We start from the raw sequence: 16210 nt of genomic DNA, 5'->3' as shown, positions 1-16210 counted from the left end.
AAAGACACTATACTCAAAGTCAAACAAGCAGGCTTATTTGTGTGAAATAAAGCAACATTTATTTTGTAACATTACAAGAACTACATACTTCAAGGGGAAAAATCCTATGAAACGAAATCTTGTCTCTGGCAATTCATAACGTCTGATTCGCTCCCGTCCAATCTCAGGCAGGTTATAGCGCCTCTGGTACTTTATCAGTATTAACCTTTTACAGCTCCCAATTCTCTGAATGTATCCTTAACAGGCAGTCAGTCTCGCAGCTGGTTAATTCTGACATTGTCATGTCAAAAGTACTTAAGTTTGGTTGTTAGTTGAACACAAACACAGGACTTCGATGCTGCCAATGAAACAAAACCCACATCCAGGGACTTCCAGGATTTTCTCTTTTTGCACTAGACCATGTGCTATGAAAAAAACCTAACCAGAAAACCTAATTTGTTCATTGTCATGGATGTTTACAGACTTGTGTAAGTGCAAAGTACACGGAACTAAAGGAAACCAGATTAATTCAATAATTTTCTACAAAAAATACAAACATGAAGATATGTTTTAAATATTTCATTTCTTGTTTAAACTATCAGTTGCAGTGCACATTGACGTCAGATACTAGTAATGGGAATATTATCCATACGATGAAAACACTATGCATACAAGTAGTGAGGGCCCTAAAATGGTTAAAATGACCTTTTCGCCTGCAGCTGTAACATTGGCAACAGCTCCGTCACAATTAACTGCTGTGTAGTCAATCAATAGGCAATGAAAAAGGTGAAAGTTTTAAATCAACAGCGGGACCCTAATGGCAAGGTTTTCTAAGGTGCTGAAATATGGGACTAATGGTAATGATATTAAAATCTGATTTGATGCTGAATATGGATCTGCAAAGCATGAAGATGGCAGGGTTAAATAGGATGACAAAGCAACCATCAAGAGTGTCTGCAGTGGAGATGAATCAAAGTTTTGACAATTATAATTGTACATTAAATTATTAAACAAAACAAACAAAAAAAACAAGACAAAACAAAACAAAAAAAAAAGCCAAACAAAAAAACCCCAGTCAATTCCAGACTGTGCTGAATCTTCAGAGTTGAAGTGGATAATCTGGTACACCTCACATTTGTATTGACACTATACAAATTAAATCCACATCAAAACAACTGGCGAGGAAAGGAGGGGCAAAAAACAAAACAACAACAGACCAAAAAAACAACAAGTAAGAAAAGTAAGAAAAAACACTACCAAAGCAAAATAGTAAAAGCTAGTACTAGTCTCCAAACAAGAGGGCCCAGTTCAGGAGGCCCATCCACAGGCCTCTGTGAGAGAGTACTACTGCCAATGCACGCTAGCGACCAAGCAAGCCACAGACAAAGAGCACAGACACCCCCTTCAGTTTGCTTGTGGGAAACAGGGACACAAAGAGAGACTCTCACCTGTCTGTCCTGCTGATGTCACCTATAGCACGACCATCACTGTTACTTTGGGCTTTTTCTCTCATTTTTTAAAAACACACATATACGCACTCATGCGTGTTTGCGTGTGTGTGTGCGCATATATATATATATATATATGTGTGTGTGTGTGTGCGTGTGTGTGTAATATATATATACATACATATACATATATACACACATATACAGACACACATACATACATATACACATATATAGATTTTTTTTTCCCCACCCAGCATTCATAGGTCAAAATCACCAATGTGACTCAAGGGGCTTGATCCAAGAACACGCTGACGTTTGATATCTGGTGCTTGATTCCCAATTTCCTAAAACAAGTGGGGTGATTAAAAAAGAAAAAAAAGAAAAAAAAAAGAACTCGCTTAAGGGACACTACCTGTGGTGGAAGCATGCTGATTATGACTGCTTTATTGAGCTATTATTTTCTTACAGTCCTGCAGCCCCAGAAGCTGAGCATGAGAACACGCTGCTCCACTGTCACTGGAGCGAGCTTTAGATGCTCCAGGAGGTTCAGATAACTGTCGAGACACACAAGACAACAGTGCTGCCCGACTCCAGTCTGCTGTGCTCTAGGAGCACAGGGGTGTTTAAGAGACACACTAACTCTTGGAGCTTTGCTGTGGGCTTTATGCACTTTTCAGCTAATTTTCTTGTGAACCTAATATAGAAAGTTTGCCATGTGGAGGAGATTGCAGAGAAATCATCAAGCCATTAACTGCCACAGCTAAATCTAGCAGGCTAACACGCGCCGTTCTATTGCATTATGTTCTGCTTCAACGAAAAATGGTCTAAAACGAAGAGCAGAAAAAAACAGAAGAAACTTCAGATCATTCAGCCCTTCCTTCTTTCCAGAACTTTTCTGCCTTTGTCTAAAAAAAACCCCAAAAACAAACGAACGAACAAACAAACAAAAAAAACAAAACATCAAAGCCATTTGCTAAGCCTCCCCCTCACAGCAGAGGGCAGGTGACTTCTCTCAGCCTCTCCCCTTCTGAACCTTCACCAGACTCCAGGCAGAAAACTTTCCTCAAAGTTGAATCCTTCTTCAGTGACTCCTAGCACCATTTTTTGGAGAGGAGACTGCCACCGCACCTGCCACCAGCACATAAAAACAAACCAAAACCCCTTAACCTAAAAAACCTAAATCACATCAAAACTTTCCTTGGCAGATTTTCCCCCATTCTCTCAGAGATGTCTGGTGGCAATCCCTGAATGTTAGATCTCAACTTTGAAGGGAAACGTTTTCCCAGAATCAGCTGCTTGAAAGCGTTTTAACTTTCATATTTTTATTGATTCACTTCTTGCATTTTAAAGACGTCACCCCCTCTTCCAGCTTTCACCTTGTGGAGACGACAGAGCGAGCTTGGGGATTTAGTTGGGTTTTTTTTTTGTGCTTTTTTTATTTTTATTTTTGCATGTCGTTTTAAGAGAACTTCGTCTTCACTCAGTCTCGGGCGGCACTGCAAGGCGTGTGGCTGCTGGACTGCAGCTGGCCGAGAGAGAGGAGGCAGGGAAGGGGCCTCCCACCCCCGCCCTCCCCCATGACCCCCAGGAGGTGCCCTCACGGTTTATGCGGAGTTGCAGATCGAAGATCTTGTGTGGTTTCCCTCCCGCATCGTCTCCTCCTATGCTGCGTCTCCTCCTCTCTCCTCCTCCCCCCTGTCCTCAGCGGCTGGCGGGGTGACTTCCCCCCTCCACGTTCTCTCTCTCTCTCTCTCTTCTGGTCCTGCTTGTCCTCTCTCTTTTTTTCACGCGTGTGATTGGTCTGATTCTCTCCTGTTGCTCACACCATGGTGCTTCAGTTGTAACAGTGGAAAACGGGCATCCATGTTTGTTCTTTTTTTGTATTTACCCAGATTTAAAATGCTGACGAACTAAGCTCAGCACGGGCCTAGCTCCCGTTCCAACAACCTGAGGGCACAGGAAAAGGCGCTCTACTATTATTACTGCCACAGGAGGGCCACATTTGATATATACAACTAACAACAGTTGAGGAAAACACACAGGAATAAAACAGCCACTTCTCCCACAGGAGGGGCCCATCAGTACAACATATGACAATATTGCAACACATCACCACATGCGTTTTGTATTGTGGGAGATTACAATATAAAACAAATGCTCTCAGTGAAACTGTCAGCAAACTGACAGTGACTGTGTATTTTATGTTACAAGGTTATTTGTTAAAATAGCAGTGGTAGCTCAGTGAAGGTTGTAATCAGAAGGTTGCCAGTTCAAGTACCACCACTGCCAAGTTGCCACTGTTCGGCAACTTGGTTTTTTGTTTTTCACAATACCAAAGTTATGCTGTTCCTTATCGAACAAAGCCAAAATCACTTGGAGGTGAATTGATGTGTACTGAGCCGTGGCGCCCCTGTGTGGGATTAGGCTGTCGTTACAGGTCTGCTTCAGCATGGATGTACCTACACACTCATGTCGTGCTACTCTGGTTATTCTCTCTGGTGTTGGGGTGGAGGTGGGTGTGGGTGCGTGAGGTCTCTTACACTCTAATACTGTGAGAGTCCAGTCACTCCGCCATGTTGGTATGCCCGTTCACCCTGATAAGTGGAATCCTGGGACAGTGCCACATCCATCTGAGACTTGAACTCATCACCCAGGTAGCTGTCCTGTGGGGCAAGAGAACAGGAACGTGTCCTTTCACACTTCTCAGCGTGTTCCCACATGGACCAAGACCACCTGTATATGCTGAGGTATGGACGAGTACATGAACACTCGCATGTGTATGAAGTGTGACAGGCTATGCTGTGTAGGAGAACATGTAATGTACTTTACACAAGCATGGACACACACACACACGCTTCTCAGAGACAGCCAGGGATAGTTGCTATAGTGAAAGTCCATGACTGCTGTGTGTGTCCTGTCTGCGTGTGTAGTGTGTGTGCTGTACCTGGGAGAGTTCAGGCTGGGACAGGCCTGGCTGGCTCATCTGTGATGGCTGGCTCATGGTGATATAGCCCTGGGTCAGCGGGCCCTGCGAGAAAGGCTGGGACACCAGGTCCTGGCTGGCCTGGCTGCTTGCCATGTTAGCCTGCCCGCTGCCATGGTTACCAACACCGCGGTTCCTCTGACGACCCCCGCGTCCACCCGTCTTGCCTTTTGGAGCTCCTCTGCCTGAGCGCAGAGAAAAGGCACGAAACAATAAAGGGATTACAAAGGAATTCTCCAGCGTTAAACTAAAAAAACAAGCCTTTAGAATGCTACACAGTGAAAAATTATGCCCTGGGGTTATATCCTCTGGAAATCTATGTGAGAAAATGATTTGGTCACTGCCTGTAACTCAAAAAACAAAGCATTTGACAAAAACTATTTAAAAACTGCTCTGAATGCTGGATAAAACATATGTTGGAGGTTCAACACCGGAGTTATCCATTAAGACAGCTAGAGGAAAACCCCAAACAGGAAGGCATGTCAGACAAAGGGCCACCAGTTACGGATGTACAAACGCATGGATGCATTGTGATAGTGGCAGATCAAACTGATGGTGCAGATTCAGTTCGACTGGTTCACCTTGATGTCAACAATGTCAGAATCGATTAGAATACTATTTATTAAAGCATGGAATGTTTGTCAAAAATAATAATTGTGTGGCCCTTTTCAAATGTTAAAATCCACTAAATGAAAAAAACCCAGTCTTTTTTCGAGTGTGGGCAAGTTCATTGAAATAATACTGAATTGTACGAAAGTAACTCCTCCCTGGGCAGTGACACGGGGCAGCGAGAGGTGCTGTCCTACCTGCAGCGGGGCCGTTCACCTGGCCCAGGTAGCCCGGTGGGGGCATGGGGGGCATGACCAGGTTGAAGGGGATCGGAATATTCATGGAGGCCATGGGGTTTGGCCCGGCGCCGATCATCCCGATCTGGTCGTGAGTCTGGAAGTACATGTTTGAAGGACGCCCTGCAACAACAAAGCATTACACGGGGCGTTTATCTTGGCTCGTGGCCAAATTCTTATAGAGAGATGAAAAGTTGCATTGTGTTGCGATAAAGCAAGGGAGGCTGGTGTTGGCCTTCCTCACCGGTGCTGCTGCGGTCGTACACCGAGCCCGGAATCATGGCCTCACGTGCGTCGTACATGGCAGTGCTCATGAAGCGAGCTCCCTGAAACGAAACACACACACGGCATTTAAGAGGGGCACGAGTCGTAGGTTTAATGTATGCATGTGTCTCAAACAATGTAACATGGCAACCTGCCAAATTTCTCAGTGTTTTTCAGAGAAGGCTTTGCCATGTTACAACGGCATTATGATTAATGCACTGGAGGAAATACAGTTCCCTAAGGTCTGTGTGGACACAGGAGATGTGGAGCATGGCTCCATTCTGCAGGTCATCTGAGGGACAGACCTCACCGAACCAGCGCCTTTGGAACTGGAGGTCCATGGAGTGCTATTAAGTTCATCTTTAACTTATATCCAGCCCAGCATTATACTGGTCACATCCTGAATTCACCTAGAGATCACTAAGCATAAACATGCTCCAACATTGCCGATAGATTCCTGGTCAGAACCAGAATTAAAAACACAGCAATATATAGCAGGTGCCACCGAAGTAAATTCTAAAGAAGATTCCAGCCGAGTATCTGCAGTACTATAGAAAGAGATGTAGAGATATTCAAAACTGTAGTGAAGTACACATTTGTACAAATTCAGAAGCATTTTGCTTTCACAGTTGAACGACCTCTGTCCAAAAGCATCCCATTTTGTACTTCACTACAATTTTCTAGTTACAATTTCATTACTCTCTCCATCCATCCATGCTTCTATCTACGGCATTCTAATACTGGACATTACAGACTAAAGACATCCGTTTACATAGGCAGCAATGAAGATAGGAAACTCAAAACAAACAAACAAACAAAAAAACAAACCGATCTACACACTCTGAACTTTACATCTATTAGAAAAATGTGGGGTTGGTTCCTAAAGTTGGTTCATCCTCCTTAGAACTTCAGAAGCACTTTGCTTGCACAGCTGATGAAGGACCTTTGTCCAAAATGTCCCATTTCTCTGGAAACCTTATATACTGCAATTTTGATTGTCTACATTTACATTTGTCACACAAATATTTTTTTAATTATTTGTTTTTGGGATGGAAAAAAAGAAAAGTCCAGGAACTGGTGTTGTAGTAAAGTCACAGAAGACACAGCTGCAGTGGGACTTCTTTGATAGGGCTGCGACGAGGCCGGTAGTCTTAGCCTGTGTTGTTGGCAGTGCAGAGGCAGGTCTACCTTTTTGGCAATTGTTTCAAACTCACTTACACTTGATAAGGACTGAGATATGTACACAGCCTCAGACAACTTTTTTGCAGACAGCAAGACACACCATTAACTAGTAGACAACAGTATGGCTAAGTTACCTTGGTGTAATGAACACACATATCAAAACTTTAATAACCTAAAATTAGAAGTTATTAAAATACAATAAATTAAAAAAAATAAAAAAAATAAAAGAGAGTGAAAGGCTCACAGGGTTGATGGTGTTGACAAGCTTGCGGGGTTTGCTGAACTGCATGAGGCTCTCCCTCAGGTTGTTGAGGGGCCCTTCCACCAGAACCTTCTGCTCCTTGTAGTAGTTCAACAGGTGGTTCCAGAGTGGCTGCTTGGATAGAGCCTTAGGGTTCCCCACAATGATCACACCGTATCTGATAACACGCGCACGCACGCACACACAAAATGAATGTTTATTTAAGACCCATCCTCAATACATCCACTATGCAGTTCTCGGCTATGGATCTTTCATAAAAAGCAGCTTGTAGTGATGAATTGCCTGAAATGAAGAACTTAGTCCCCAAGCAGTGGGTAATTTCACTCTTGGAAGGCCAAAGTGTTTAGTGCTGTCAGTCATCTAGTGCTTTATAAATAGTTGATTGTATATGGTCTGTAATGGAGGCAACCAAAATAAAACAAAAAACATACATTATACACGAGCCAGTACATACCAACACTAAAACTTGTGCACGCAGGTGCAAGAACTGGAACTCTGCTTCACAAACCCCTCCCCCAAACTCCCCATCACCAATCACAAGCGGGTCTGAAAGTTGTAACGGCCTTGCGTTACCTGGCCCTGGTCAGTGCGACGTTGAGCCTGCGTGGATCGTTGAGGAAGCCAATGCCCTGGTGCTCATTGGCCCTGACGCACGACAGGATGATGAAGTCCTTCTCCCGCCCCTGGAAGGCATCCACGCTGGCAATCTCCACTTCCTGGAAGAGAGCCAGACATGCGCTGCGTGATTAAGGTGTCCACCCCACGCACGCTAGCAGCCAGGATGAGGTGGAGTCTAGGCCACGCTCAGCGCCCTGCTGTTTCTCAACATCACGCTGGTGTGACTCACACGTGAGCGTTCTGCCATTACTGAATTATGTGCACTATAAAACAAAGGCAAAATGAACTCGTGAGTAAACTGAAGGAGGAGTACAGTGAGCGAGCTCTCATACAGCTGTGTGTGAATGTGAGCATGTGAGAGTCTATGTGCAGGCGTGTGTATGTGTGCGCGCGTGTACCTGGTAAAGCTTTGTGTGCAGGGAGCCGCTGAACTGCATGTACTGCACCAGGTAGGACCGCTGGCCCTCGTACGGCGTGATGATGCCAATCTGGTCGGGCTTAGCTCCTGCCTTCAGTAGTCGAGTGGTGATCTTCTCCACGTTCGCCGCCTCCGTCCTGCACGCACAAACCAGTGACCTTTGCAAGCTGTACAAAACGTGCTTTGGCACATGCTGTGTATTTCCATGATGGTAAGCAGCACTTCTGCCTTGGCCCAGGTAGGTCAATCACACACAAGGGGCTGGGTATTAATAAAAAATTTTTAATATCGATATATTTGGTATCAAATAACAGAACTTTTGAACACTCTGCCATGCTGAAACAGTTCACCCGATGGCACCCAGCACCCACTTCCAGTCCCAGCCTATAAGGGCTAAGCAACTGAAGGTGGAAGGTCACACCTGTTGAGGTAGGAGGTCCCGGAGCTGGCGATCTCCTCCTGGCCCTGAGTCACGTAGAAGAACATGGGCTTATCTGGCTGGGGCCACTGGAAGTCAAAGCCCTTCTTGATGCGGTCGGCTGAAGTAAAGCAGAAAAAAAGGAGGAGAAAGGGAGGAGAAAAAAAAAAGAAAAAAGGATAACTCTCCAAATATGTTCAAGTCTAGTTATGCCTAGTATCAAACTACTGATCAAGGTATCGAGTATCAAAATACATATTTGCTGATGTATATTTATACACACACACACACACACACACACACACACACACACACACACCCCTAGTTGGCGTCAGGCATACCAGCAGTGACTCCGTTCTGCAGCGAGCCCTCGTAGAAGATGTTGGAGGGGAAGGCGCTGAGCGCGGGGTGCATGCGATACTGCACCTGCAGACGGATGGGCCTGATGCCCAGTACGACCAGCCTCTCGAACAGGGACTGCGACAGCCCCGCCTTGGCCGCCTTCTTACACATCACCACGGGGCCGAGCTGGCAGTGGTCGCCCACCAGGATCAGCTGAGGTTGCGGCGGAGAGAGGAGAGAGGGCAGGGAGGAGACGGTGTCATCACAGCGAAGAATGTTCACTTTCGCCCATCAGAAATTCAGGTTTAGTTACTACATTGGGTTTCTTATGGCGTTTCCTTCAGGATCTGACTAGAACCACGTTGGTGATGCTTGACCCAAAGCCAACGGCTTCGAGAGGCAACCTACTTCACCAGTAAAGGGAAATGTGATTAGGTGTTCACTCTGGACTCGGAGAGGATTCAACTCAATGGCTCCAGCACATCATGTCAGCAAGTTGGCATGTGGGTACTACCTGCTTGGCTCCCAGCACCACTGGCACCATGCATTCGGGCTCCGTGGCCTGTGTGCTCTCGTCGATCAGGATGGAACGAAACTGCATCTTGGCGAGGCGGGGATCACCTGCTCCCACGCAGGTGCAGCAGATCACATCTGCATTCTGAGAGAGAGAGAGGGAGAGGCGAGAGGAGAGAGGTGTTGCAGAAAGGATACATCTGTTGCTATGGTCTGCAAACACGTGATTGTGCTACCTGACCTGCACTTATTTTGAGGGGGAGGATAAAAAAACAAAAAAACAAAAAAAACAACAAAAAAAAAACACCTTCACATTACTTGTTTAAAAAAAAAAAAAAGTTTACACAAGATAGGAAGGACACCAACACAAAAAATGAAGAATTACATTCTTCACTGTCTGTACTCAGTAAGTCCACTGCAGATAACTGCAGATGTGCAAGCTGTTGAGTAGGTGCATACTTAAAAGAAGTGTGTGTGTGTGGCGGGGGGTGTACCATGAGCAGCTCTCTTTCTGCGGTGCGTTTCAGGGCTCTGTAGCGTTTCTCATCTGAGGAAGACAACTCTCCAGTCTCATCCTTCAGCTGCTGAAGCTTCTGCAGCTCTGGCATACTGCACCCAGACCAACACACACAATACACATGCGCACACATTACTTATATGAACATTTTCGCATGCCTTTATGTCGTCTCCAGGCTGGTTCATTATCTGGAGCTGGAGGACAAACAACTATAAAACAGCTTCCCATCATCATTATCATCAAACAGCACCTGTCCTGGCCACAGACCCGTACAAGTGTCCTCCTGGGTGCCGATCTCGGCATAAACCATCACTAAATCGTCAACATTGCAGCCCGCTCGCCCTTCAAACACATTGTGTGTGCCACTGGGCTGAAGCAGTGTTTTTTTTTTTTCTTCCACCTGTCCATGTTGCGGATCTGGTTGTGCAGGGCAAGGAAGGAGACGGGCGAGTCGATGGCCTCTCGGCTCTTGGCGCACAGACGCACCACCTTCAGCCCCGTCTGGTGGATCTTCTCTGTCAGCTGATCCACGGCGATGTTGCTGGGGGCACACACCAGTACGGGCCTGGTGCCAGAAGGCAAAGGGCAGACAGGACAGTCACACCATGGTTAATGTTTACCTCACATGAAGCACAAGGTTTCCCGTCCCTGTGGCTTGTGAGTAAGATGCATGGCTAACAATACACTAGACTTTAGTTTTGAGTTTTCCAAGCAAGTCTGATGTTCTTATTGGGGGTTTTCAGAGTGATGGGTTAAATGACAGGTGTTTATAAAGTGTGCACTGTAACTATGTTTAAAGATGCAAACACCTTAATGGAATTAATAATGGTCATCTTTCTGTTACACAAAATATTTCGAATTATTATTTTCTTCCTAACAGAGGCACTTCACCCCACATTCCGAACACACTGATATAAAATAAAAGACACTCTGTGCCAGAAGACACAAAAAGTTCTGTGAACATAAAAATAATTATTTTTGCACACATTTCCTAATAGGTTGGGAATTTTTATTTATTTCATAAACTTGGCTAGGCCAGGGATTTCCTGAGATTATTAGTGGATGAGAAAAGAATGAAGTCTGAACTATTTGAAGCGAACTCTCCTCTTTGTAAGGCAAATGAACTAAATTCCACACTGCCATCTGTCTATTCTATTTCGGTATAACTGATCTCACTTCGCTATACTTTCGACATGCTTGCATTTTCTGCTAAGTCAGTGCAGAACAGGTTTTAAACCTGTAGTGGGCAGTCAGGCCCTTCTAACCCTTCAGAGAGTACCAAAAACATATCTTTTTAAAAAGTGTATGCAATAAAAATATAAATCACATACACACACTCATAAGAAGATTCCAGGTAAATGACTGCAGTGTACTGTAGTAAGAGACGTAGAGATATACAAAATGATAGTGAAGTACAGAGTTTCCAGCGAAACAGGACATTTCAGACAGAGGTCCTTCATCAGCAACGTTCTGTTTCTCTGGAAACTCTGTGTACTTTACTTCAGTTTTGAACATCTATCCATAGACATATGGACAGACATAAATGCACACATACATAGACTCACACGTTTCATAAATAAAAGAAACAAAACAAAACAAAAATAAAAATAAAAACAAGTTAATTAACCTATATAGGTTACTTTACCTATTCTTGTTTACTATAGGATGCATTTCTATCCATGAGTGGAACTAATCAAAACTGGTCATGAACAATCACAGTTCCAAGTAAACATAAAAACAACGTAGTCTAGTAACATTAGTTACGTCTTACCCATTGCCCTGTCTAGCCAGGTGGTAAACAATGGTTGCTGAGGTGACAGTCTTGCCAGTACCTGGAGGGCCCTGGATTAGACTGAGGGGACGCTGCAACACAGTTTTCACTGCATACACCTAAAGCAAACAAACATAACTTTCTAAATATGACAGAACAAAACATATGACCCAGTATAGACAAGATGTAACTAAATGCCAGCAATAAATATGCAGGAAAAATAAAAAATAAATCGCAGGACCTAGCAGCTATTGAAAAGATTAAACACAACAGAAAAGATTAAACACAACAGATTAAATACAACAGAAAAGATTAAACACAACATTAAACATCTTCACATCTGAGGAGAGTAATTTTTATTTAGAGGGCCAAGGGAGTGTGCCCCTTAGAAGCAAGAGGCTGGAGTGGCACATCCTATGCTCCTGCCCACCTGTGAGTGGTTGAGGTCAGGCAGGCCTTGAGCAGTAAAGCGCTTGGGCAGCTGGCACTTGATGATCACATCCTCCACCTCGTGGCCCAAAAGCTTGTGGTAGATGTAGCCAGACACTGAGGTCTCGTCCACTGCAAATGTCTTCAGAGCACTCTGCATACTGGGATGCAAAGGAGACACTCACTCAGCAACTCTCCAGTGGTGATGACGGAAGGCAGCAGAAGCAAATCCCAAATTCATGTACATAATTAACCAATTAAAGCCCAAATGCAAACACATAATTAACCAGTCAAAAAGAAGCTTATGTTACCGACTACCAACCAATAAAATTAAATTAAATATTATATTTCACACAATACTGACAATACAGTAGTCAAAACTGATTAAACAAAAATAGTTACTAAGTGTGTGGAACATATAAATTGCTCAAAAAAATAATAATAATAAAATTTGCCCCAAGAAGTCACTAACCGATCAAAAGATGTGGATTTCCACACAAAGTCCACCTGGAAGTTGTGGGGCACCTCTACGGGAGCCCCAGCGCTGCTCCTTAGCTCAATGGCAATCTCGTCTCCGTAATCTGGGAGGGACCACTTAAGGACGACCACTTACACATGCGCTCGCCTACCAAAGACAACTTCTCATGATCAGGCTACAGTTAGCGCTTCAGCAAACACAGTTCCTCAGCTTGCTGCCCAGCTCCAATTATTTATTTGTTTAATTATTTAAACAGATGGCAATTCAGAGTCACTCGCAAGCGCATCTCCGAGTACGTGAACAACCCACTAAATTAATAAACTATGTTTAAGTACAAGTACAGCAGCGACTCTGCCCTGTGAGATGTGCAGGAAGGATACTGTCAGGCACCTTGATGACATGTCCAATACCCTTCCAGAGAGGAGCCATGTCCCCCTTGTAACGCAGACAAATCTCGTCCCCTTGCATCAGACGCATATCTGCAACAGAGTACAGACGGTAATCTTCACAATGGCCCATTTTTAATGTACTTGGTTTTATCAAAGGGTTTGCCCTTATATCCATCACATACATAATACGTCTTAAACCAAGTCCCATACATACTAACAAACGCAGACACACCAACTCACCCACTCAGACAAAAAACACACCCACCCACATACACCCACACACACGGACGTGTCCGTGCATACATCGATGAGGGATGCATGGGGCACAGAGGCGGGGATGGGATGGATATGAGCCACTGGTAGACACAGAAGATGACGAAAGTAAATATTACCACCTGAATCCGTCTTGGGAAGAGTGAAATAAGCAATCCTCTTTTTATTCAGGCCCAAGTCCCACCTGACAGTTATATTATCTTGGGTCTACAACAAAACAAAACAAAACAAAACAAAACAAAAAACAAGAGTATTCAGAAAAGAAGGAAATTCATCAGAACTATTACAAATATCTCTCGCACCATTTCTGTGTACCACTGCCCTTCTTGCGAACTAGTGACTTTAATGCAAACAGTCAGGTATCTGGCTGCAGGAACTGGTAGAGTCACTATTGCAGGCAGCGAACGAGCAGTGCTCTGAGTGTACCTGGGACTCTTTGAGCTTCTTGTCATAATCGGCCTCCAGTTTGACCAGTGGCCCGAAGATGTTCTGATACTGGTAGGCGTCCTCGTATCGCAGCAGCACATGCTGGGGCTCCTCATCCACGCCGGGCTTCTCTAGGTCCTCCAGCGTTGCAGTGGGGTTCTCCTGCAGAGAGCAGAGTGAAAGCGCATGAAGGGACACGTTGTACCAGGGACTCTCGACAGCGCCAGCGTCACACAGAAGCTCGAGTTTAGAGAAGCCTTTGATTATGCTGGAGTATTGCTATGCAAATCGCATCAACTTAGCAGCTTTATCATGTCACACTCCCTGCTAAAGTTAGACTTCAATACACCAAATAAAAGGCATTCATACCATGCCATCCCATTCCTCCCTATATTCAGAGCACATTTTCTGAATGAAAATGTTGGGCGGTCACAGAAGGTTCCGGTACCTTCCAGAGCTCTTCCAGTTTGTTGATCTGCTGGGCTGTGATCTGGCGTGCCCTCAGTTGCTCCTGCTCAGATGGGATCTTCACCAGCCAGGACAGGAAGCAGCGGTCCTGGATTAGAGGCTGCCACTGAGAACTGTCCCAGTTAATATCCTTCAGACTGCTCTGACTGGCGCACGGCTGCCTGAACACCCAAACAAACACACACACAACCCCCAAACGGGTCCATTGTACTTTCACGATCAGGTTAAACAGGCAACAAGTTCCTGACAACTCAGCTCAAACGAGCCTTGTAAACCAGAACCAACTTTCAAATTTATAAATCGGTCTCAGAATCGAATGTGCACAGTCCATTTGAAGACCTACACTCACATGGCTGGAGTACGCCAAGTGCGACGAATAAGAGCAAGCCAGTGGCCTTACCTGCACAGGAGCACCACCACAGAATCAGCCTTGGCTGGGATGAAGCCCAGGAGGAAGACATTGCGGCAGCCACAGTTGTAACACTCCAGCACAGTCTCCCCCAGCGGCCCATCCTTGTGCAGGGTCACCTCCTTACACTTGGCCCTTACCAAATGGTTGACAATATGGCTGCGAGAAAAGGAGGAGGGGAACGTGGAAATCGACAATATCAGCAGTGTCTGACTTAACTTGACACAGTGATGTGAAACGTAAACATAAACAAAAGTTCCTCAACTGACCTGCCAGAGGTGTTGCCACGACCATTGCAAAACCATTTCTTGCTGGTATTGCAATATACCACACAAGCAGGATCATGGATACCACAGTAACTTGACGAGGACAAAAATAAACAAACAAATAAGAATAATAATAGTATTAATAATAATAACAATAATAATATTAATAATATCACCAACACTGCTGAATAACTTGCCATTACTTAAGACTAAATCATAGGCTAGAAATTCAAGAATCAATATCTTAGCTGTGAGTTCAGTGATCTAGGTACAAATAAAGACACGGATATACGTAGCTAATAATAATAAAAACAACGCTATTATTTTTTTAAAAAACAATTCAGATTAAAGCTATAGTTAAATTACCTGCAGGCATGCACAGGGAGATCCTTGGTGTAATAGGTATCCTCTTCATCTTCTTCAAAATTCAGCTCAGCCAGAAGTTGACTAGGTTTTACAACAGCATCCTCGCCATTCTGTAGGACTCCGTCTGGTCCATTCACCTTCACGCATACAAACCGATTTTTTATTATTATTTAATCCCCGCTGAATTAATAATTGCACAAAAGAAACGGGAAACTAACTTCGTGACCTGACGGGGAGCGTGAACAAGCCCCACGTTACTCGAGCTGTTATGCGTCTCTCCCCTGTATAGCTAGCATAGCTAACCTGGCTAAGATAGCGCAGCAGCAGCTGGGAAGCGGGCTAACTTTTTGCCACGCTAACTGACTGGCTAAATGAACAAGCCGAACCTGCTTGCGATTAACCCAAAATAACGCATCGTACACGACGGCTGTACGGTCCATTCAGGTACGGTATAGGCGTTTTCCTTATAGCAACAGCTAGCTAATTTTAGTCAGTGAGACTGTGTGCGCTAACGTCATTAGCAGCGCGCACGCTATCTCGGCGCGAGGTTAGCCGCGATGCTAACCGAGCTCGAGCGCCAGGAGGCGAGCTTAGCTGCGATGCTAACCGAGGCGTAACGCCACAGCGTTTCTGGTTACGCGGAAAGCGACAAGACCCGCTAATTCCGTGGCACGACTCGCTAGCTTGCACACAGAACACATACCTGGTTGTCCAGCTGGCTCTGCGTTTGGCCCTGGGTCTGCGTCTGGCTTGGCAGTGTGAAATCGGTGAACTCAAACTCCGAGCCCTGGGTATCAGCTCCGAGCAACTCCGCTTCCTCGGTGTCCAGGAAGGTGAGTGTCTGCGAGCTCGGGCCGTACGCTTCTACACTCATTTTTTAAATCCCAACCAGCGACGTCCGCCTTCACAATTCAAGCAGAACAAAACCCCAAAACCGATAGTATGGAAATGTAAAAACAAACGTGTTCGCGGTATTGTTTTTGTCTGAACTTGGACGCGAGCGACGTTATACAAATGCAAGCATACGGTTCGGAAGGAAGCTTCAACTCCCACTCGAAATGGTGACGTGAACAGCACAAGAGTTTTACGTCGGCACACAGAGAAGATGACGTGTACACAAGCAAACTCACATTTCACTAAGTT

General features: G+C 44.9%; 1 protein-coding gene across 2 annotated transcripts; it reads right to left on the bottom strand.

Annotated features, from left to right (window-relative positions):
* Positions 1-33: 33 nt before the first annotated feature.
* On the bottom strand, positions 34-16116 carry upf1 (UPF1 RNA helicase and ATPase). Of its 2 annotated transcripts, none has more exons than XM_035528732.2 (24): positions 15771-16116; positions 15068-15204; positions 14705-14794; positions 14427-14594; positions 14007-14187; positions 13559-13720; positions 13252-13339; positions 12851-12949; positions 12465-12573; positions 11994-12153; positions 11564-11682; positions 10193-10357; positions 9770-9884; positions 9277-9420; positions 8762-8975; positions 8424-8541; positions 7983-8139; positions 7540-7682; positions 6949-7123; positions 5503-5584; positions 5220-5381; positions 4375-4598; positions 3971-4093; positions 34-3377 (listed from the first exon to the last, which is right to left on the bottom strand). In XM_035528732.2, exons 1-23 carry the CDS (start codon positions 15939-15941, stop codon positions 3974-3976), a joined length of 3303 nt encoding a protein of 1100 aa, XP_035384625.1. In that variant the 5' UTR covers positions 15942-16116; the 3' UTR covers positions 34-3377; positions 3971-3973. The 2 variants fall into 2 exon arrangements, with proteins under 2 accessions (XP_035384625.1, XP_035384626.1); XM_035528733.2 differs by having other exon boundaries at positions 13255-13339.
* Positions 16117-16210: the final 94 nt, after the last annotated feature.

Source organism: Electrophorus electricus, chromosome 11 (assembly GCF_041902795.1).
Source record: "Electrophorus electricus isolate QZ-2024a chromosome 11, ASM4190279v1, whole genome shotgun sequence".
Taxonomy (NCBI): domain Eukaryota; kingdom Metazoa; phylum Chordata; class Actinopteri; order Gymnotiformes; family Gymnotidae; genus Electrophorus; species Electrophorus electricus.
The sequence above is the reverse complement of the archived record's forward strand: the minus strand, read 5'-3'. Positions and strand labels throughout refer to the sequence as shown.